This window comes from Pinus tabuliformis, chromosome Q, assembly GCF_031772625.1.
Source record: "Pinus tabuliformis cultivar Carrire ecotype Pingquan chromosome Q, CPIR1, whole genome shotgun sequence".
Taxonomy (NCBI): domain Eukaryota; kingdom Viridiplantae; phylum Streptophyta; class Pinopsida; order Pinales; family Pinaceae; genus Pinus; species Pinus tabuliformis.
In genome coordinates this window covers 1,349,435,108-1,349,458,203 of record NC_142296.1, presented here as the reverse complement: position 1 = coordinate 1,349,458,203, position 23,096 = coordinate 1,349,435,108, and the positions used below count along the sequence as shown (strand labels likewise).

The 23,096-nt window shown below is 41.6% G+C and overlaps 1 protein-coding gene across 4 annotated transcripts in view; it reads right to left on the bottom strand.

The window, feature by feature from the left end:
• Positions 1–23,096, bottom strand: part of LOC149224888 (uncharacterized) — a 346,270-nt gene that overhangs the window by 137,580 nt on the left and 185,594 nt on the right. For 3 of the 4 annotated variants that reach the window (XM_089386320.1, XM_089386318.1, XM_089386317.1), the window contains one exon: positions 148–184. The exons of the other annotated variant lie outside the window; for it this stretch is intronic. In XM_089386320.1, the coding sequence (XP_089242446.1) occupies positions 148–184 (37 nt within the window). The remainder of the gene's footprint in view (positions 1–147; positions 185–23,096) is intronic. 4 annotated transcript variants of the gene reach the window in all.

The following is a 23,096-nucleotide window of genomic DNA, read 5'->3' as shown; positions in this document are numbered from 1 at the left end:
GCCCACATATAGATCCTAACTATTCAAAATATCCAGTGAAACCATATATGATTCCATGCCACTTAGACTAGCAAATATTCTGTCCTGGGCCAGATGTAATTTGGTTGAATAAGGAAGAATAACAAGCCTTTTGGACTATTCAATTACCTTAATCTCAGCTTCTGAATATGGTTCTGCCCTAGACCTGTGGACAAAGGAGAGAGAATCTCATTATCAATTGCTGAAAAACAAAGCATATGATGAGCATCTACAATGCATGCTGATTTAAAAGCTACAGTCATTTTTACAAAGTGGAGAAATCAAAGGGTACCACCCACTAGCACAAAATTTATGAAGATGGAAAAAGGGAACTAACATGGACCATTAGCACCATTGTTTGCAAAAAGACAAATATTCGTTATGAGTGAAATATGCAATTCTTGCAATTGCAGTCCTCTTAGAATTAAAATTTACAGCCTTTAGTCAATCCTCACGAGCCCAGTATTAAATATTTCATGCAAATTCTATGGCACCTCAACTTAAACCCAAAAAAAACTCCATCAAGAAATAGCTGAATGGTACTCTAAAAAGACACAAATTTGCATTCAGAATTTGGTCAACGTCAAATATACCATGAAAACCTAAAAATTCAAAACATTAACTTTCTATCATCTAAGAATTGATCAACGGCCATGTTATATTTTTCATTACCATAAAATATATCATATATGTAGTTTTCCCTCGTGTATTATTCCTGACTACATTATCATGTTTTAAAAGAGATGCACTGCAAGCACTAACAGACGTCATCCTAAGCTATATGTCTGAAGCAGGCAAGGAATGTAAGGAAGAACAGTTGAAAACACAAAAACAAAAGTTAAGAAAGATTGAAAGAAGCTTATGACAGTCAAAATTGGCCAAGAATTTCAACCAAGGAATGCATGAACGAAGATCACAACTCTATTGTAACATGAGACAGGAAACTATTTTAAATGAGTATCACGACGCTATTCCATGTTTCATATTAACATGCAGAATGCATTGCATGCAATCAAGACTGAGATAGCAAGATGTCCTCTCCCTCATTATCATACTTTCTCATGCAAAACATACATATGGAAGAAAAGATGCAACAAGAATTTTTAACGACTAGAATCATAGATTATAGCATGTGATGACATATAAAGGACCTCTGACATATAACCTGGGGTCTGACTGCATCAAAATTGCATTGCATATCTTCTTATGGTGTCAAGATTCCCTTTATTACATTAGGTAGTTGAGAAGATTAAATCATAAAGGGACCTTGAATATCATCAACTTACTATCTTAACTGATCCCTAGTTGCCCTGTTGTTAATGCACAAATCTGCACTAAGAAGATGAACAGATCGGCAAAATAACGATAGGCAATTTAACCTTCCCATCACTAGATGCCTCACTGTTTGGGCTGGTAGTTTTCCAGCCACAGGGGGGTTTCCCTAAGATGTTTGTATTCTGTTTTTTGTTGTTGTGTAAATCTGTGTATAAACTTAGAATAAATTAGCACACTAAGCTGCCCTCAAGCACCAGAAAGCAGCCGAAAACAGGGTAAAAAGTATAAATAAAATTGCAGTGTGAGATTAGCTTCTTTAATTAAATTTCATGTAATATTCCTAATTAGCCCCAGCTAATTGGAATATTCGATTTTGCCAAATTTTTCCTTCTATAGTTATTTTGTAAATAAAAAAGTGAGAAAGGGGGGCATAACTCACTTTTAGAATAAAAGTCACTTCCTAGTAGCACAACGTCGTGACTTAAAGGGAGAGCCAAGGGGGCCAAAAGGGGGACGCAGAAATGGAGCCCACGCAGACACATGGAGGCACTGCGCAGGAGGGGAGGAACACGTGGCAAAAGGGGAATCACGCAGGAGAAGGTGAGCATTGAGATTGAGAGAGGCAGAAGCTATAAAAGAGAGGGGAGACCCCTCATTTTGATCATTCGGTTATGTGCATTTGTGATAGTCGTTTTGGCTTAGAGCACTCTGGTTGTTTAGCTAGTTTGCAGCACTATTTAGTGCATTGAGTGTCTCCATTCGGAGATCTCACCCTTAGCCCCGAGGGTCTTCGAGTGCCTGCTCGGGCAAGGTATTTTCGTTGGCATTTCAGCAACAGTATCTTCAGCATTTCAGCAGTGGCTTTATCAGTGTTCTGGAGGACTGCGTAGCACTGGGAGAGGGACGCAGTTCTTTTTGGGAGCAGTCTGGATTAAAGGTTTGTAGAGGATTTGAGCCGAGGGATTGAGCAAGAGATCAGCGCTTGCATATTGGAGGAGTTTGGCAGAGTTCCGGGTTGAGTTTCAGAGGGTTCTATTCAATGGCAGCGCAGAGCAGTGAGGAACTGCGCAGAACCCCAAGGGGGTGATTTTCGGGGGTCGGCCATTCTAGGAAAGCTTTCTGGGTTTTTCTGGGTTTCTTGAGTAGAGTCTGATTCCAGAGTTTCAGCTTTTTCTGAGGAAGGGAGCAGTCTCAAATCCTCATTTGATTTCTAGCAACAGCAGCAGCAGAACAGTTTTCCCAGCAACTTGGACGCAAATCAGAGAGGGGCCATTCCTTTGCTATTCTGAGTGTATTTCTTCACTTGCCTTGTGCAAGTAGAGGTGCCATCTTCCTGATCACCTCCTGTACTCATTTTATTACTCAGTATAATAAAATGGCTTAGCATTCTCTCTGCATTTCTCGTGTATCTGTTTATGGTTTATTTGATATATATATAGTATCATTGTTACTTGTATCTCTGTGAGCATTCTCGGTTATTATACCACTTGTGTGTTTCTATTATACTCTTAGACAAAGCCTGGAAAGGGCCAGGTAGCCTCCAGATCTCGTCCTCTTTTTAGAGGTTACATATCTGGTAAATGCCCTCCCAGTCCATCTCTGGTTGGAGTTTGCTTGTGTTTGGGGTATATTCCTGATATGGGATATTACAGTGTGTTGACCACTACGTGTCAACTTCCCATAGCAGTACACCCCCTTTTTTTTGCGAAAGGGATAGCGCTTAATCGACATGTCCGTGCCATTCGACAATCATCGACAGCTTGATCATATTATGTTGTAAACCCAGTCTGCATGTGCGAATTGTAAATAATCTTAGCAGATATGAGTCATGTATGTAAATTGCCTAGGTGGACCTAATTTCCTAGTGATAATCTACGTTCCAGAAGGTTTTTTGTCTCACCGATCCATGATCGGCAGAGTTTTCCTTCAGCCTAACCCCAAAGCCGGAATGGATTTTGTCATTAGAATCTTAGAGGAATCCTAGTGTGTTGATCTGCTAGATTATATTTGGTCGCAGAACTGGGTGGTCCATGAGGGTCTATGTCAAATGGGTTTTCCCCCTTGAGATGTAAAATTGTAAAAGTCATGGTGTAATGTGTCTTGAGGGTTAGAAAATGTTTTAATCCCCTCATAAGTCTTAAGTCCTAGGTCCTAGGTGTTTTTTCCAAAGGCTAAGTTCGAGGATTCATTAAAAAAAATAAAAAATTGAAAAAAAAAATTATAAAAAAAAAGGAATTTCTTTTCTTTTGAGTGTAGATTTTGATATTATTCAGATTTTTAGGTCTCATTTAGTTTTAATTTTTGTTTTATCTGAAAAACATAAAAATGTTTGGGAAATTTTTCCCAGATTCAGTCTTAGCTCAGGAATTTGCTATACTTTATCTTTTCTGCTGAGGCTAAAATTTTGATGCTGGAATTAATGTTTAACATGCTTTAATGTTGATCTGAAGACTAATTACATGAATGAGATCTCTGGTTAAAATTTCGTTGTTATTTAAAAGCACTTTATCTTTCGAATTTTTTAATTGCTGGAGTATCATTTGCTCGCATTTGATAAAAGTTAATCTTCGCTCAAGTTATTTGATGATAAATGATTGCTCTACATGGTTTACATTTCTGCAACATTTAGTAAGTAATCATTTAAACATAAGGCACTGGTCTATTAATTTAATAAAATCTATTTAGTGCTGGTTTCCTTTCATGTCTCCCAAACCAACTGATTCACAGTTGGTCGTCCATTTTCCTATAGGGTCTACCCCCCTTAGCCGCGGGAGACAGGCTTAAACGGAGAGATCGGGGATCAGGGTGACAGTCCCCAGTCTGCGCGTTGTCGTGACAATCCGTGCGACAACATTTTTTGGCGCCGTTGCCGGGGATAGAGTTTTTTCTGTCCTTGGTTTATTCGACATTCATCGTTCATCTTTCTATCATTCGTTTAAGCCGGCAATGCCAACATTTTTTGGCGCCGTTGCCGGGGACAGAGTTTTTCTATTCCTGGCGTTTCAACGGCATTCATCTTCTCATTTCTCATCATTCTTTCATCTTTCTCATCTCTCGTTTGAGCTGGCAGATTCAACATTTTTTGGCATCATTTGGATCTCTTTCATCACCTTATCTTTCGTCATATCAGCAACTTCTCTTCGATTTGTTTCTTGTTTGGGTGGCGACTCCATTTTCTTATTTTTCCCAGACAAGAAGCCTCCCTCATATCTACTTGTTGGTTGCTTTTTGGATCTTAGAATTAGATTCATTGTTCAAGTGGCGACTCCACTTCTTTCATCTCTTAATTTTCTTGAGCAGAAATCTCTTTCTATCATCCATTTGATCCCTTATTATTCATCATGGATTATTCATTTAAACCATGTCATTTTACTGATAATCTCCATGATTTTCCGAAAGAGGCCATTTCTAAATTATTTAAGTTCTCAGGTGGTGATTCGGTCGTTGTTAGACAGCATTTAAACAGGTTTACTTGTGTGATGATCATATATTGTAGACTTCCTCAATATAATCATGAAGATGTCAAGATGCGTCTATTTGTCCATTCTTTAAAGGGTGATGCTTTGAACTGGTTTAATAGTTGTCCTGAAGATTCCTTCATTTCTTTGCAAGACATTGTCGATGCTTTTAAAGATAGATATGGTGATCCAGATAGCTCGCCTTGTGCCCCTAAAATCGTGCAACAGAATGAAAGTAATCTTATAAAAGGTTCAGCTGTCGAAGAAAGATTTCAAGACAATGCTTCATATCAGAATTTGCCATCCACTTGTAGTGGAAAAGTAGAAACAAATTGTAAAAACAGTGTTAACAATGAAAAGGAAGATCATAAGCAAATTATACAAGATCTAATGCTGCTGGTAAAAAATATGGAGATCAATCAAACTAATTGTGCCAATGATGTAAGAATTTTATGCACCCACCTGGAAAAGCGTAATAGGGAGATGGAGATCATGCAAAATCAACATAGTAAGGAAATTGAAGCCATGAAGATTAATCATGACACAGAAATTAGTTTTATGCAAAGCAAGATGTCAAGCTTAGAGGAAAATATGACGACCATGCAAGCAAATCAAAAGAAAGAGATAAACTCTATGCAGCATTGCTTGATGACCATGGAAGAAGACCATGACAGGGAAATCAATGCTATGAAAGTTGAACATTCTAGCCAGATAAATGCCATTACAATACAAGTACATAAATTTCAACAGCGGATTAAGGATGAGAGAAACGAGGAAACATAAATAGATCAGGAGCCTTTTCATTTGCTGCAACAAGCTCCATCTTATTATGAGGAGGTCATTGGTTCGATTGAAAGGTGGTTAATTGAAGGTGATCCAGATAAAATTAAAAATGATAAAGATCAGATGCAGGATGAAGAAAGACATGTCACGCATATCTTACATACTTCATCTAATAGCTTTGAAGCAAAAAGTTCTACGTCATCAATAATACAGCCTACCAGGAAGAAAAAGCGCAAGAGGAAGAAAATGAGAAGAAGATTTAATGCATCAGACGGCCGCGAGCAGCTTGATCTTCAGATAGGAAAAAGTCCTACCATATGTAGAATTGGACATGGCACATCCGACAAGCAGCCGACAGATTTGCCTGAAAGCAGGCAAATGCTCAGTATACACTATATTGAACACATCTGATGCCATGGGGCATCCCCTGTATTTCTAACCTTACTCGTTTTTTCAACATTTTCATTTCTGTTTTAGGATTAGATTTACTTTTCATGTTACTAGATAGTTAATAAATGAAGAGCTTATATCTTTCCTGTGCTTAACGTTATATGATGGTCTTTGGATGGACGCTACTTATGTTTTGTTGTGTGTTGCGCGGATGCAGATTCTGGATTCTCACGTTCCTACAGTGCAGCAACGTGTCCCCAAGTGGAGCCAGATGTTGACTACTACGTGTCAACTTCCCATAGCAGTACACCCCCTTTTTTTTTGCAAAAGGGATAGCGCTTAATCGACATGTCCGTGCCATTCGACAATCATCGACAGCTTGATCATATTATGTTGTAAACCCAGTCTGCATGTGCGAATTGTAAATAATCTTAGCAGATATGAGTCATGTATGTAAATTGCCTAGGTGGACCTAATTTCCTAGTGATAATCTACGTTCCAGAAGGTTTTTTGTCTCACCGATCCATGATCGGCAGAGTTTTCCTTCAGCCTAACCCCAAAGCCGGAATGGATTTTGTCACTAGAATCTTAGAGGAATCCTAGTGTGTTGATCTGCTAGATTATATTTGGTCGCAGAACTGGGTGGTCCATGAGGGTCTATGTCAAATGGGTTTTCCCCCTTGAGATGTAAAATTGTAAAAGTCATGGTGTAATGTGTCTTGAGGGTTAGAAAATGTTTTAATCCCCTCATAAGTCCTAAGTCCAAGGTCCTAGGTGATTTTTCCAAAGGCTAAGTTCGAGGATCCATTTAAAAATAAATTAAAAATTAAAAATTAAAAAATTGAAAAGATAAAATTATAAAAAAAGGAATTTCTTTTCTTTTAAGTGTAGATTTTGATATTATTCAGATTTTTAGGTCTCATTTAGTTTTAATTTTGTTTTATCTGAAAAAACATAAAAATATTTGGGAAATTTTTCCCAGATTCAGTCTTAGCTCAGGAATTTGCTATACTTTATCTTTTTTGCTGAGGCTAAAATTTTGATGCTGGAATTAATGTTTAACATGCTTTAATGTTGATCTGAAGATTAATTACATGAATGAGATCTCTGGTTAAAATTTCGTGGTTATTTAAAAGCACTTTATCTTTCGAATTTTTTAATTGCTGGAGTATCATTAGGCCATTAAGAATTTTCTCGCATTTGATAAAAGTTAATCTTCGCTCAGGTTATTTGATGATAAATGATTGCTCTACATGGTTTACATTTCTGCAACATTTAGTAAGTAATCATTTAAACATAAGGCACTGATCTATTAATTTAATAAAATCTATTTAGTGCTGGTTTCCTTTCGTGTCTCCCAAACCAACTGATTCACAGTTGGTCGTCCATTTTCCTATAGGGTCTACCCCCCTTAGCCGCGGGAGACAGGCTTAAACGGAGAGATCGGGGATCAGGGTGACAGCCCCCGGTCTGAGCGTTGTCGTGACAATCCGTGCGACAACACAGTGGTATCAGACCATAGATTTGGCTCAGCCTGTGGAGCTAGCAATCTATGACTCCGAGGGAGAAACCCAATATTTGTTACAGAGGTCAGAGATACAGAGACGCTGGGCGTAGGTTGGAGAATACCTACGGAGAGGGAGACTGTGTTCCAGTGGTGGACGCAAAACAGGAGAAGCCCATGGTGGACGCAAAACAGAGGGAGCTGGTGGTGGACGCAGAACAGAAGGGGCCGGTGGTGGACGCAGAGCAGGAGGCTCCAATGGCAGAGGATGACGGGAAGAGATTTGCGAATATGCTCCTCAAATCAGTGCAGGATTTGTCGAGGCAAATTGAGGTGATGGGGCAGAGATTCACGGCAGTAGAGGCCAGACAACGTGAGAGCCCACGGGTTTTCCAGGTTGGTGAGGGATCGGGTGCATCCCACCATTTGCCAGAGCAGCGTGATACTGCGCAGCAGGTGGCCTCACATGCCCCTACACGCTCTACCATGCCCACTTTCTTAGGAGCAGACACGGGGGCCGTAGCCCAGCAGGAGGCAGAGCCTGGACACATGGGTGATTATTTTGCAGAGTACCAGGCCTATGGGTAGGAGTTCAGGGAAGCCCTCTCATTCCGTGATTTTGTTCAGCTCCAGCGGGATAGTAGACCCCGCGACCATCACAGAGGGTACCGACATTATCATGATGGTGACACCCACCGTGCAGCGAGTAGATTCCACTTGCCTACGTTTGATGGCTCATCAAACAATTCGGCAAGGTCTTGGGTGGAGAAGCTGGACATTTATTTCCAGCTTAACCAGATGTCGGAGACAGAGGCCATCAAGGTGGCGACATTGCATTTGGATGGTGAGGCCCAGGATTGGTGGTTTCATGGGATGGTTACACTAGGACACTCCATGGTGACGACATATGCCGAGTTCACCAGGAGATTGATGGAGCGATTTGATCGGAGGGATCTAGAGCAGCATTTTGTTGAGCTGCCGAGGCTCAAACAGACAGGGAGGCCAAAGACCTACATTGCAGATTTCTTGAGGGTCTCAGTGATGGTGCCAGATCTATCCACAGCACGGAGGATCTATATATATGTTGAGGGGTTAGCAGAGCCACTTCGGGGTCTAGTCAGATCTGCAAGACCAACCACCCTTCAGGACGCTATCAGCAGGACCCGGGACCTGCAAGATGTCTTACTCAGGACTCGGACACCTTACCCCTAGAGACAGACTTTCCAGTCTAAGGGGAAGGATGTGAGGATTTCACCTCCAAAGGGGAATCCAGGACGAGTGCAAATTGACAATGATGTCAAGCGGGAGCTAAAGAAGAAGTGGTTGTGCTTCACATGTCAGGAGCGATGGGCACCAAGACATAGATGTGCTGCTGGCAAGGCACATTTCATTGAGGTTTTCTCCAAGAGCAGTGGAGAAGAGGATGACGAGGATGGTGTGGAGGCAGGAGATAGCCATGATGGACAGGGACCTTTGCCACCTCCACCGCCAGCAGCAGGTGGTGCATCTTTTGCACCCACCGGAGGGGCCCTTGCCACATTGCGAGGAGTTCCCAAGTATCTGACGCTACACGTACGAGGGACGGTACATGGCCAGCGAGTGTCAGTTTTGGTTGACAGAGGGACGACCCACAACTTCATCGATGAATAGATGGTTGAGCGTAGAGGCATACAGACAGAGAGCTTCAATGGGTTTTCAGCCTTGGTCCCAGGAGATCAAACCATGACGTGTGCTCGATATGTTCCAGAGCTTTCAGTGACGATGGGTACCTACACATTGACTGACCACTTTTTCGTGGTCGATATTCCAAACACCAACATGATATTGGGTGTTCAATGGCTCATCACTCTAGGGAAGGTCACGACGGATTGGAAGACCCTAGAGATGGAGTGGGATGATGAGAAGACAGGGAGGCATGAGAAGATACGGGGACAGCATACGTATCCACCTCAGACTGTTTTGGCTCATCGGATGGAGGCAGTCTTCCGGAAGGGAAACATAGAGTGGGCAATAGAGCTGCATGCATCGGAGGCAGGGACTATAGGGCAGACAGTGCACCCGGAGATACAGTCCATCCTTGACTGGTATGCCATAGTATTTGGAGAGATTCCGCCGAGTCAACCACCGGACCGGGGGTTTGAGCACACTATTGAGCTTGAGCAGGGCATACAGGCAGTGATTACTACCCCCTATAGGCATCCCAAGGCCTATCAGGACGAGATAGAGTGGGCCATTCAGGAGTTGCTAGCTCTTGGGCACATCCGATCGAGCACGAGTCCTTTTGCTTCTTCTATGGTGTTGGTGAAGAAGAAGGACGGTACATTGAGGATGTGCATTAACTACAGGGCCCTGAACAAGAGGACACTTAAGAACAGGTACCCCATACCCAGGATCGATAAGTTGATGGATGAGTTGAGAGGAGCACGGTTCTTCTCAAAGATTGATTTGAGATCAGGGTACCATCAGATTCGCGTGAGTGAGCAGGACATTCCCAAGACCGCCTTTAGATGTCACTATGGGCACTTTGAGTTTTTGGTGATGCCCTTCGGGCTAACCAATGCCCCAGCTACATTCCAGTCTTGCATGAATCACATCTTCCGTAGTCACTTGAGGAAGTTTGTGTTGGTGTTCTTTGGTGATATACTCATTTACAGCAGGACGTGGGAGGAGCATCTCCAGCGTATTGAGACAGTATTACGCATCTTGGAGGAGCAGCAGTTCTATGCCAAGCTCTCCAAATGTGAGTTCGGGTTGACGGAGATGTTATACTTGGGACACATCATTGGAGTGGACAGAGTGAGGGTCCACGAGGAGAAGATTAGGGCCATCAGAGATTGGTCAGAACCGAGAAACGTGATGGAACTTCGAGGATTCATTGGCATTTGTACATACTACCGGAACTTCGTCAAAGGTTTCTCACAGCTTGCTGCGCCCCTGACAGATTTGACGAGGAAGGGGGCATTCAGTTGGTCAGATACAGCGCAGTGAGCCTTTGACAGGCTCAAGGAGGTTATGAGCAGCTACCCAGTGCTTGCATTGCCAGATTTTATGCAGCCATTTGTTTTGGAGTGTGATGCGTCGGGAGAGGGGATCAGCGCAGTATTGATGCAGGGAGGTCACCCTATAGCCTTTGAGAGCCGGAAGCTCCTTCCGCACAAGAGGTTGTATTCTATATATGACAAGGAGATGCTGGCCATCATGCATGCATTGGCTAAGTACCGGCAGTATTTGGTGGGGAACAGGTTTAGGGTGAGGACTGATCACAACAGCCTCAAGTTCTTTTTGGAGCAGAAGCAGTTGGAGGAGAGGTAGCAGAAGTGGATCAATAAGATCCAAGCATATGACTTTGACATTGAGTATGTCAAGGGTAAGAACAATGTGGTAGCAGATGCCCTTTCACGTAGACTAGCCACATTGTCTCTTATGAGCTTGGATACAGACTGAAGAGCTCGACTCTTAGTAGAGTACTCCAAGAACAGGTATGCATGTGAGATTCTGGACGGGCAGGTGGCAGATGACAGGTTCAGGGTGATCGATGAGATCATCTATTACAGGGATCGGATCTTCTTGACTGAGGGGTCTCAGCTCAAGAAGAAGATACTCCAGGCATCACATGATTCACCATTGGCAGGCCATCAGGGGTTTACCAAAACCTACAGGGCCATTAGAGAGAGGTTCTCCTGGAAGGGCCTCAAGGAGGACGTACTCCGGCATATCAGGGAGTGCGATGTTTGCCAGCGGAACAAGGGAGAGATGAGCCATCCCGCGGGTTTATTGCAACCGCTACCCATTCCGGAGGGGAAATGGGAGAGCATTTCGATGGACTTAATCACAAGATTGCCCACGGTACAGGGCAAGGATTGTATCTTTGTCGTCGTTGATCGACTGACAAAGTACGTGCATTTCTTTGCCATATCCGCACCCTACACAGCAGCATAGGTGGCCGAGTTGTTCTTCAGGTAGATCTTCAGGCTACATGGTCTTCCTAAGACCATCATTAGTGACAGGGACAGTCATTTCATGGGCAGGTTTTGGTAGGAGCTTTTCCGGTTGGTGGGAACGGAGTTGACTCCGAGTACCAGTTATCACCCACAGACGGATGGGCAGACAGAGATAGTTAACAAGTGGCTGGAGGGCTACTTGCGTAACTATGTCAGTGGGCAGCAGCGAGCATGGCTGAAGTGGCTGCATCTGGGGGAGTATTGCTACAATACTTCACATCACATATCCATTGGTATGTCACCATTCTATGCCTTATATGAGTATCATCCTTTATTTTTTGTTGACGTGATGTTTGGTGACAGCAGGGCTCCTAGAGCCAAGATTTGGATCCAAGAGAGTCAAGATATCCTCCGAGCTCTCAAGGATAACATGGCTACAGCGCAGAACCAGCAGAAGTTGTATGCCGACAAGGGTTGGGTAGAGAGGCAGTTCGAGGTGGGGGACATGGTCTACCTACGATTACAGCCATACCGACAGTCGTCATTGAAGCAGAAGGGGGCTGAAAAGCTCAAGCCTCGCTTTTATGGGCCATACAGGGTGATATGCAGGATTGGACAGGTTGCATATGAGTTGGAGCTGCCCCAAGGTAGCAAGATTCATAACATTTTTCATGTATCATGCCTGAAAAAAGCATTGGGGCAGCAAGTAACAGTGACAGATGAGCTACCACCTATGGATGATGAGGGGCATTTGGTATTGCAGCCGGAGGCTATCATTGATACCAGGGAGAGGAAACTGCGGAGCAGGACGGTCCAGTAATTCTTTGTGAGGTGGAAGAATTTGCCAGATGAGGATGCCACTTGAGAGAATGAGAAGATCTTACAGCATCCATCACTTCAGTTTCTTGAGGACAAGCAACATTTTGTCGGGGGAGACTGTAATATTCCTAATTAGCCCCAGCTAATTGGAATATTCGATTTTGCCAAATTTTGCCTTCTATAGTTATTTTGTAAACAAAAAAAGTGAGAAAGGGGGACATAACTCACTTTTAGAATAAAAGTCACTTCCTAGTAGCACAACGTTGTGACTTAAAGGGAGAGCCAAGGGGGCCAAAAGGGGGACGTAGAAATGGAGCCCACACAGACACATGGAGGGACTGCGCAGGAGGGGAGGAACACATGGCAAAATGGGAATCACGCAAGAGAAGGCGAGCATCGGGATTGAGGGAGGCAGAAGCTATAAAAGAGAGAGGAGTCCCCTCATTTTGATCATTCGGTTATGTGCATTTGTAATAGTCGTTTTGGCTTAGAGCACGCTCGCTGTTTAGCTAGTCTGCAGCACAGCTTAGTGCATTGAGTGTCTCCGTTCGGAGATCTCACCCTTAGCCCCGGAGAACTTCGAGTGCCTGCTCGGGCAAGGTATTTTTGTTGGCATTTCAGCAACAGGATCTTTAGCATTTCAGCAGTGGTTTTATCAGTGTTCTAGAGGACTGTGCAGCACTGGGAGAGGGACGCAGTTCTTTTTGGGAGCAGTCTGGATTAAGGGTTTGTAGAGGATTTGAGCCGAGGGATTGAGCAAGAGATCAGCTCTTGCATATTGGAGGAGTTTGGCAGAGTTATGGGCTGAGTTTCGGAGGGTTCTATTCAGTGGCGGCACAGAGCAGTGAGGAACTGCTCAGAACCCTAAGGGGGTGATTTTCGAGGGTCAGCCATTCCAAGAAAGCTTTCTGGGTTTTTCTGGGTTTCTTGAGTAGAGTTTGACTGCAGAGTTTCAGTTTTTTCTGAGGAAGGGAGCAGTCCCAAATCCTCGTTTGATTTCTAGCAGCAGTAGCAGCGCAGCAGTTTTCCCAGCAGCTTGGACGCAGATCAGAGAGGGGCCATTCCTTTGCTATTCTGAGTGTATTTCTTCACTTGCCTTGTGCAAGTAGAGGTGCCATCTTCCTGATCACCTCCTGTACTCATTTTATTACTCAGTATAATAAAATGGCTTAGCATTCTCTCTGCATTTCTTGTGTATCTGTTTATGGTTTATTTGATATATATAGTATCATTGTTACTTGTATCTCTGTGAGCATTCTTGGCTATTATACCACTTGTGTGTTTCTATTATACTCTTAGACAGAGCCTGGAAAGGGCCAGGTAGCCTCCGGATCTCGTCCTCTTTTTAGAGGCGACATATCTGGTAAATGCCCTCCCAGTCCATCTCTGGTTGGAGTTTGCTTGTGTTTGGGGTATATTCCTGATATGGGATATTACATTTCAGCAGCATGAAGAAGAAATGAATGAGGGAGAATATGCACTTTGAGTTAAAAAACAGTTCAAAACTGTTAAATTTTGGTATGTTCTATGCTTAAAAGAAATTTACTTCAATTTTCTTGTTAGCCCAATATCAATGTCCAGATTAGCAATCACATCAGCATGATGGTAAAATGCAGATAGAACATAAACATAAACAGTGGAAGACAAGCCAAGACAAGAGGACACAAGATGTGGCACTAGCTAGGGACCAATGTGGAAAAAGTCGAAGTCGGGATTAATTCGGCAAGGGTCCAAAAGTTGAAAAACTCGGCAAAGTCGGGAGTTTTTCGAAAAAGTCGGCAAAAAGTCGGCAAAATTAAAAAAATACAAAAATATTCATTTTTAAAAAAATCCGGACTTTTTCAATAAAATCCCGACTTTTTCAATAAAATCCCGACTTTTTCAATAAAATCCCGATTTTTTCAATAAAATCCCGATTTTTTCAAAGAAAAAAAAATCATTAAAGAAACTACCACGATTTTTTGGAAAAAGTCCCGATTTAATCCCGACTTTTTCGATTTAATCCCGATTTTTTAGTTTCTTAAAAAGTCGGCAAAAAATCGGCCGATTTAATCCTTTTCTTGAAAAAATCGCGTTTTGGGGAATAAATCCCGATTTTATCGGGACTTTTTCCACACTGCTAGGGACAAACCCCAATGTGGGGAAACACTTGATCAAATCTTCTTATATTCTTCAATAGTTCAGCAAAGAAAGAGATAGTACAATTATACAAAACTGATATGTTATGACAGCAACAGCAAAACTTAACCAGCAAAGTCAACGTTGGTCAAACATGTCAGATTTGATCTCTAATCAAGCTCGGTCAAAGCTCAGTCAACTCGACCTCCAACAATAAGCTCAATGCATCCAAAAACTACACTGTTGGTTTTGCTCCTAGGAAAATCCTTCAACTCCTTGGAAGATCCTTCACATGGCAACAACAGGTTGCTACAATCATGATCCAATCCGGTCAACACTTTGACCCAACATTCCTCCACAAAATGCTACTGACCTCCACTGTTTGCTTGCTGCTCCTGCAATTCTGGTTAGGGCACAATATGCAGCCCTTAACCATCCACGCTGTCAGCAAACTAAGCCTTTCTAGAGCTGCAGTCCACCTAGGAGAGTCTCCCCTTATGCCACGTTGCCTCCTGCAAGCATTGTTCACCTCAACGCTGCCTTGGAACAACCTTAGCTGCTTGCTATGGCTTGCAGCCTAGCAAAGCAGCTAGCTGTAACTGCGGTCTCCTCCAACAGGCCCAAACAAGTCCTTAACCCATGCCTAGAAACAACCTCTATCACTACGTTGTCACCTACAGCAACTCATGCTTCTTTCACGCTGTCAACAGGCTTCTTCTTGCTGCGTTAGGGCTCCTTTTGCTGCAGCTTAGGGTCTCTCCTTAGCTGCATATTAGGGCTCCTTAGATCTGCAGCTAGGTCTTCTTTTGCTGCGACTTAGGGTCTCTCCTTAGCTGCATATTAGGGCTTGCTCTTTGCTGCGGATCAGGCCTCTCTTTGCTGCGGATTAGGCCTCCTCCTTGCTGTGGATTAGGGCTCCTTTGATTGCGGCTAGATCTCCCTTCAACTGCGGTTAGATTTCTTCTTATGACTGCGGCTAGGACTCTCCCTTCAACTGCGGCTAGATATCTTCTTCACTGTGACTAGTTGACCTTCCTTTCCACTACGTCCTCCTTGTGAGAGGACAAACCCAAACAAGTGGAGAGAGAGAGATCATGAGTGATGTGTTTCTCAAATGACTTGAGGTCTCCTCTATTTAAATGCAATGTTGAGGTTGAGCTGGGGGTAATTTGCTTGCTGGCCGACCTTGACAAATTGTCAATAATATAAATAAATTCATATCTCCATAAATACATGTCGGAATCGGATGATCTTTAGATCAATCCTACACATCTTGGAGAGAGGAATCCAAGAAAAATATCAGCAGCCATAAATAAGGTGACCCATATGGAGTTTGGCCCTATTGCCAATTTTAACAAAAACAAACGCATAAAGAATAACAACACAAGCCTTGTCACACAATTTCTCTCAGGAAACAACTACGCAATTCAAAGAGCTGGAAAAAAAGCACAAAAGAATTCATCTGATGTATTAATATAGGCAGAAATTAACCATAAATACAGTAAACCAAGGGTTTCCTTGTCAATCCCTGGTAAGCAGTAATGGAAGTGTCTTCATAAAGATGGAAGAGGGCAGTCATGAAGTATTTTTTTATAAATATTATTTTATTTACTTCTTTACATTATTATTTAATTTATTTTGATTCCCTATATCTTATTATTATTTTTATATAACATTGCCTTCCTCCTTAGAGATGCTTTGTCCTCAAAGTAGTGTAACGACAAAGGTTGTTGATGAAAAATCTGTCACGAAAGATGTTGTGGATGGAAATTTTGTCTTCCAGATGCTTTGTCCTCTTCTAATAGGTTCTTCCATTTAACGAGATATTCCTTAATTACTCAGGAGTGTAATTGCTTCTCTCTAGTAGCAATGATGACGTCGGGTTTTAATATAACTTTTTATTCGTCATCCAATGTATTGATTTATACTAGGGCAATGCTAGAACAACATTTTCTTATACATTTAACAGTTTCAAATAATCACCATTAGCATTAGATTTCATGTAACATTTAATTCATCAAGCAATATAGGAAAAAATAGTTCATTAAGCATTAAAGAGCAGTGGCACATCACAGCAGAAACAAAAAGACAAGAGACACAAAAATTAGGCCCGAGGCCAGGGAAAAACCCACAAGGGGAAAACCTAGAAAATTCTTCCTTATGAGAGAGAGAGTTTCATCAATACATCAGAAATAGCCATAGAAGGATAATAGCAAAACCAATAACCATGAACAACAGAGATCCCAAGAAAAATCCCAAGCCTTCTTTTAGATTTCGACCTCCTTCTTCTGTGCCAAACTTTGTTGGATCAAAGACTTAATCCACAATGACAATAGGGGAGATTGATTTACCACAACCAAGTCCATGGTAGTCATAAATGACCTTGGTAAAGATCACACACACCCCATGTCCACTGATTGATCCTCAACGATCAAGTGGTAGAACACCTGCATCCAACACATAGGGAGATCAATTTACCTTAACCAAGTCCATGGTAATTGTGTCCAACTTTGGTAAAGATCACACACACCTAAGTTTTCTCGCCCACCGGCCAGATGGGTGGCAATCCCAACAAGCTTAACCATCTCAATATGCCCCTTGGCCAATTATGACACGAAGGTGACTTGCGGGTAGGATACATACTGGGGCATGTATTTAGCCAAGTCCTTGGCTTCAAGGAGTATCCTCACACCCAGCGGCTTCGCTGCTCATCCCCCTCACCAAGTCCATGGCTAGTCGAAAGAATGGGGGAAGATCATATGCTCAATGTTCTCAATCAGTAGTGTTCCCTTCCAAGGAGGGACACATTCTCTTGCACTCCACGCTGCTCTCTAAAGAATAAGAAGTTTGCTTTCGACAAAGGCTTGGTGAGAATGTCTACAACCTGCTCATCTATCGAGATGTGTTGGGGCATCACTGCTCCTCTCTGTACCATATCCCTTATATAGTGATACTTGATCTCGATGTGCTTCGACCTGTCATGGAATACTGGATTCTCTAAAAGATTGATCTCGCTTTGATTGTCACGGTTTATCACGATCGTATCTGGCACATGATCAAACAAATTTGCAAGGAGCTTCCGCATCCACACTCCCTCACAGCTAACCATACTAGCTGCAATATACTCTGCCTCGACTGTACGGATCTCTGCTTCCAGCTCATCCACATAATCATCAACAACCAACTCAATAGCAGAAAAGTAGTCATGGCGGACTTCAGTATTATATGAGCAGACAACAACATCCAACTATTCAACAAACGCAAACAATCCAACATATAGCAAATGGCTTCTCACAGAAGCAAATATCAACAACTTGCTTATTAGCAGAAAAGTGTGCCATAGTCGAATCCATCAAATAGTAAGAGGCTTCTCACAGAAGCAAACATCAACAACCAACAAACAATAAGTGGCTTCTTATAAAAGCAGTGATTAACAACTAGCTTCATAACTCAGCTACATTTACAGCTTCAATCGTGCTACATGCAGTAGGATCATCCATGTCAAGCACCCAAAATTCTTCTAGTTTAGATACAATCAACAATTTCAAGCATCAGGTGGTTCAATGAGCCAATCAAAGGGATTCTTCTAATCAACAGGTTCTTGCAACTTCTTCAAGTTTTTTTCTCAAACAAATATCCATGGACTTAGTCCATTAAGCCACAAACTCAACAGAGATTTTATCGGGCTCGAGCCATACATTCAATGTTACAATTCTCCAATCAACTTCCTCTTACACATGACGAGGAGGACCTTTGTCCTTGTCGAAAACACCACAGACAAGTCACAAATTCATCTTCAGCAACTATGGATCAAAATCACTCTAATCATCTTCATATTGGAAGTCACAACTGACTTCTTTACATCATGGATCAAAACATGCTTCAATTAGGTTGATCTTATTTGCTCCCTCAGTCCAAAGGTTCATTCAATCACGAGTCCTCTTGTCTCTGTTCTTCCATCCTTCTTCATCTACTGCCACAACCCTAGCAATCTTCATTATGTACCTGCAATCCCCATTAGGAGGCAATGGAAGAACAAATCTGTAATATCCCCTATCAGGGATGTTCCTCAAACACAAGCAATATAGTAGCCGAGGTGCTCAAAGAGATAAAACAAAAATAACAGTAGTGCAACATACAATAATGTATACATGGAATATAAGCAGATACTCGAGAAATGCAGAGAGAAATGCTAAGTCATTTTATTATACTGAGTAATGGAAAGAGTACAAGAGGTGAACAGACAGATAGCACCTCGACTTGCATAAGGCAAGTGAAGAAATACACTCAGAATGGTAAGGAAATGGCCTCTCTTTGTGTCCAAACTGTCGGAGAACTGCTATGCTGCTGCTACTGCTGGAATAAAATGAGAATTTGGGGTTATTCCCCTCCTCAGAAAATGCTGAAACTCTAGAATCAGCGTCTGCTCAATAAACCTAGAAAAGCCCAGAAAGATTTTCTAAAATAGCTGACCCCTGAAAATCACCCCCTTGGGGATCTACGCAATCCCTCAAGGCTCTGCGCTGCTCCTGAAGAGAATCCTCCAAAACTCTACCCTTAACTCTGCCAAAATCCTCCAATATGCAAGGGTTGATCCCTTGCTCAATCTCCAAGCTCAAATCCTCCACAAAACCCCAATCCGGAGCTCCTACCAAAAGAAACCACGTCCTCCCCTCTCAAGACTGCGCAATCATCAAAATGCTCAACTCCTCCTCAACTCCAGAAATAGCTCCTCTTGCAAAATACTGCTGAAACTACCTTGCCCGAGCAGGCACTCGAAGTCCCTCGGGGCTAAGGGTGAGATCTCCGAACAGAGACACTCGATGCACCAAAAAGTGTTGTAGACAGGCTAAACAGCGAGCGTGCTCTAAGTCGAAATGACTAGCTCAGATGCAACATAATCGAATGATCAAAATGAGGAGGCTCCTCTCTCCTTTATAGTGTTGGCCTCTCTCAAAACCCTAAGTCCCACCTCCTCCAACGTAGCCTCTCTCTTGCCACGTGTTTCTTCTCCATCTGTGCAGTCCCTCCAAGTGTCTACATGGGCCCCCTTTCTAAGTGGTCCTTGGGCCCCCTTGGCTCCCCTTTTAAGTTACAACGTTGTGCTACTAGGGAGTGACTTTATTCATAAAGTGAGTTATGTCCCCCTTTCCTCACCTTTTTATTTATAAATAACTATAGAAGGCAAAATTGAGCAAAATCGAATATTCCAATTAGCCATGGCTAATTAGGAATATTACAAAATCCATCCAAGCAAGATATACAATGACAAGAGACTAATAAAAATTAAAAGAACAATACCAAAAATAATCAAGAAAGTACTTACCTCTTGAGAATATGTCAGCTCCCTTTCGTTCAACTCATCAAAGAGTTAATCTTGTTCAAATCATCAACAAAGAGTTCATATTGTTATCACCAACAAGGAGTTAATCTTGTCCATATCATCATCATCAAGAAGTCCTGTCATGTCCCCATTTTTATTCTTCTTCATAGTACAGCCAAGATGGATTTCCAAGGCAAGGGATGGCCAAGTCAGTGGAGAAATTTATGTCATCAGGGGTCTCGATGGAGTTTTTGAGGAGTTTCTATGAGGTCTGATGGCATTCGCTTGGTATATTCCATCATTCGCACAGTTGGTCGTTCGTTCCGACGTATTGCGACAACTTTCAAAAAACTGAGTTATTAGTGGGCTTGACTCAATTAATTATGCTTAAGGTGGCATTCCGGGAGGAATATGTAGCAGAACACTTTAGTGTAATAGCTCGTTGGAACCGGAACGAGAAGATCTACAGGATGGGATGGTTATATATGATTTTCAGTGACATGAGCAGACGTGCTGGCCAATTTACCATTTTCCCGGATTAAAAAGAATATTTTAATTGAAATAAAAGAGGGAAAAGTGTTCCATGATTAAAATAATAATAAAATAGAAGGTTCTAGAGGAGTCCATCAAATCTATAATAGAGGAGGAGGAGACCCTTGGAGGACATATTGGTTTTGATATTGTTTCTTGTATGTGAAGTTGAGAAGCTGGTTCTTTACTCCAGTAGTAGCCCCAAGATGGAAACCATCAAATCTATAATAGAGGAGGAAGAGACCATTGGAGGACATCTTGGTTTTGATATTGTTTCTTGTATGTGAGGTTGAGAACCCGGTTCTCTACTCCAGTAGTAGCCCCAGGATGGAAACCCTTGGGTGATTCAGTGAGAGTGGGCAAGCACCCATCTCTTCCCTTGGTGAATCCATCCAGGGTTCACAGGTTGCAGTGTATTGTTTTTCAGTTCTGTTTTGGAGGCTGATTTGCGACATTATTGTAGATCTATCTGAGGCCAGCTTTTTATCTCAGTTATACGAGTTGTATGTGCATGTAAAACCCTAGTTTATCTAATATAATAAAGTTGAGTATTTTTTTGTTCATGGTGTTATGGGATTGCAGTGCTTTCTTTGCTTAATTTTACATGGCAATCTTCTGTTAAATGCATGATTAGTTTTATGTGAAGTGCCTGTTCCAAATTTTCTGCATTTGGGACATTCCAAGTTCACTTTATCAAGGAATTCACCTCATCAAAAGAATCATCGAGGAATCCATATCATCATCATGATGAAGGAGCTAGGGTTTCTTCTTTCAGCATAAGCAAACTTAGGGTTTATCCACAAACGCTCGTTGCATATATGTCTTTCAACAAAACTTGACAAAGTTTTAGAAATAATAACATTCTATCCTCAGTTGGCTAGAACCATCAACAATATGTTAGTACATTCACCAAACCCAATAACAACACTATCATTTGCACATTTTGTCCTCATACATTAGCATCAATAGCTATACAAGACACCAATTCTTATAACTCTAGTAGGCATTCATTATGCTTTGGTGAATACAATTACATGCAACTTTACATAGTCATCAAGACCCATCAGGGCTACAAAACATCTTGCTTATTAATGGTTTAGAACAAGAACAAATCAATACCGTCAACTTCAAACCTTGGGTCTTCTTTAGCTGCCATAGGATCAAGATTCTCGGTCTGCAACATAGCATGTCCTCCATTCTCCACAGCTATGACCTATACATCTGCAAATACTTATGCACAGGTATCCAAGCTATTTACTACCAATAGACCATAATCAAGCCAAAGTATGTCAGCTATTTAAAGGGCTAGGATCATCTAACACGTGTGCACAAGAGTAGCATTCCACTAGGAGAGATAGACCATGTCATCTCAAAAAAATATTCCATATGTTAAAATACCCTAATCAAGCTAGGGTGCTCACACCATGAGGCTCAAACCATGCTAATCCCTACCATGAGGAAAGGGTTATATATGCAAATCACTTGCCAAGATGTAATCCATATATGAAATATGCCTTAAATCACTAAAGTCGTATCTCAATGCAACGACTAGATCATCATGCAAAATGAAATGATTTCTAGAGATGGTGAGCAAACATACCAGAAGCAACACCATGACACTGAAATGAATTATATGTAAGGGACAACAACAGATGAGCCATCAAGCATGCTTAACCAACAGGGAGAAGTAAGTCTCCTCCATCACAAAACACCAAATGATAATACTATCTTCAGAATCCAACCGAATGGATGTAAGAAAAGTTGTCATAATGGGAAACAACTCCATAATTCCATCAAAATTTCCATAGGAGTTATTGTCGCCCAAAGTGTACACCTAAGGCACGACACTTAGAGTATGGGTCATCACATATTCCCTACTCACTCTGTTTAAGCTTTCTCGTAGACAAGTTTTGGGGGGTAGTCCCTAAAGTGAACGAAAGAGGAAAACTTGTTGGAACAAGAAGTTCTAGGAGACTAAGAAAGGCAATTACTCCTCTAGGCAACCTGATTTAAAGTTAAATGGCAAGTGAGATTATTAATGAGCAATGTAAGTATTAAAAATAGATTCAATTAGATCAGTGAGACACTTAAAATGATAGAGTGAGAGACCAGTGCCTTAATAACAATGCTCAAAATATGAATTAAATTACTAGCTCAAAATAACTATATCTCAAGTTACAAGACAAGCAATGTTGCAAGACAAGGTTAGTACGAGAGATCAAAGGATTACATCAATTGGATATATGAGCAATAAGAGATAAACTTGCAATATAAATGAGACATGTTCCTCAAGTAAATATGATATTCAAGAGACAATAAACTTTGAGAATGATAAGTATAGCAATATAAGATTCGCAAGTAAATGAAGTGGGCTCACAATTCTAATCACAATAACCAATTGAAATACAAGATGAGGATGCAAAATCTAACTATGTGAGATGCAAAATCTTGGTTAATTTTAATTATATGCCTATTCTAAGGTGAAGGCCTTCTTCTCAATTATCGAAGCAAGTCTTACAACAAGGTTGTTGGGAGAATTGTTGGGGAAGGAGATTACAACCTCATTAACGATACCAACCCAGGAGTTCTAGCAACCCAAGTGCCTCTGTTCTTAGAAGGGACTTGGCCACAAGAGAACTACAAGGTCACTTGTTTTAATCGTTGCTTAAGGGTTAAGCTTCTCAAATTGGAAATGAAGAAGGTTGTCCTATCTCTCTATCAACCAAGCTTATGCTTGGAGATAAATTTTAAGATGCAAATTAGATCTAGGATGCAAATGAAAATGTTCCAATGATATTAAATGACAATAATGCTTCAGTAAAAGAAAGAGTCAATTCACTTATAATTGAGATTCACTTATGACCACAAGATGATTAGCTTAAAATAACGATCAATGGAGCAATTAGAATGTTACTCAATGAAATAATAGAGATGCA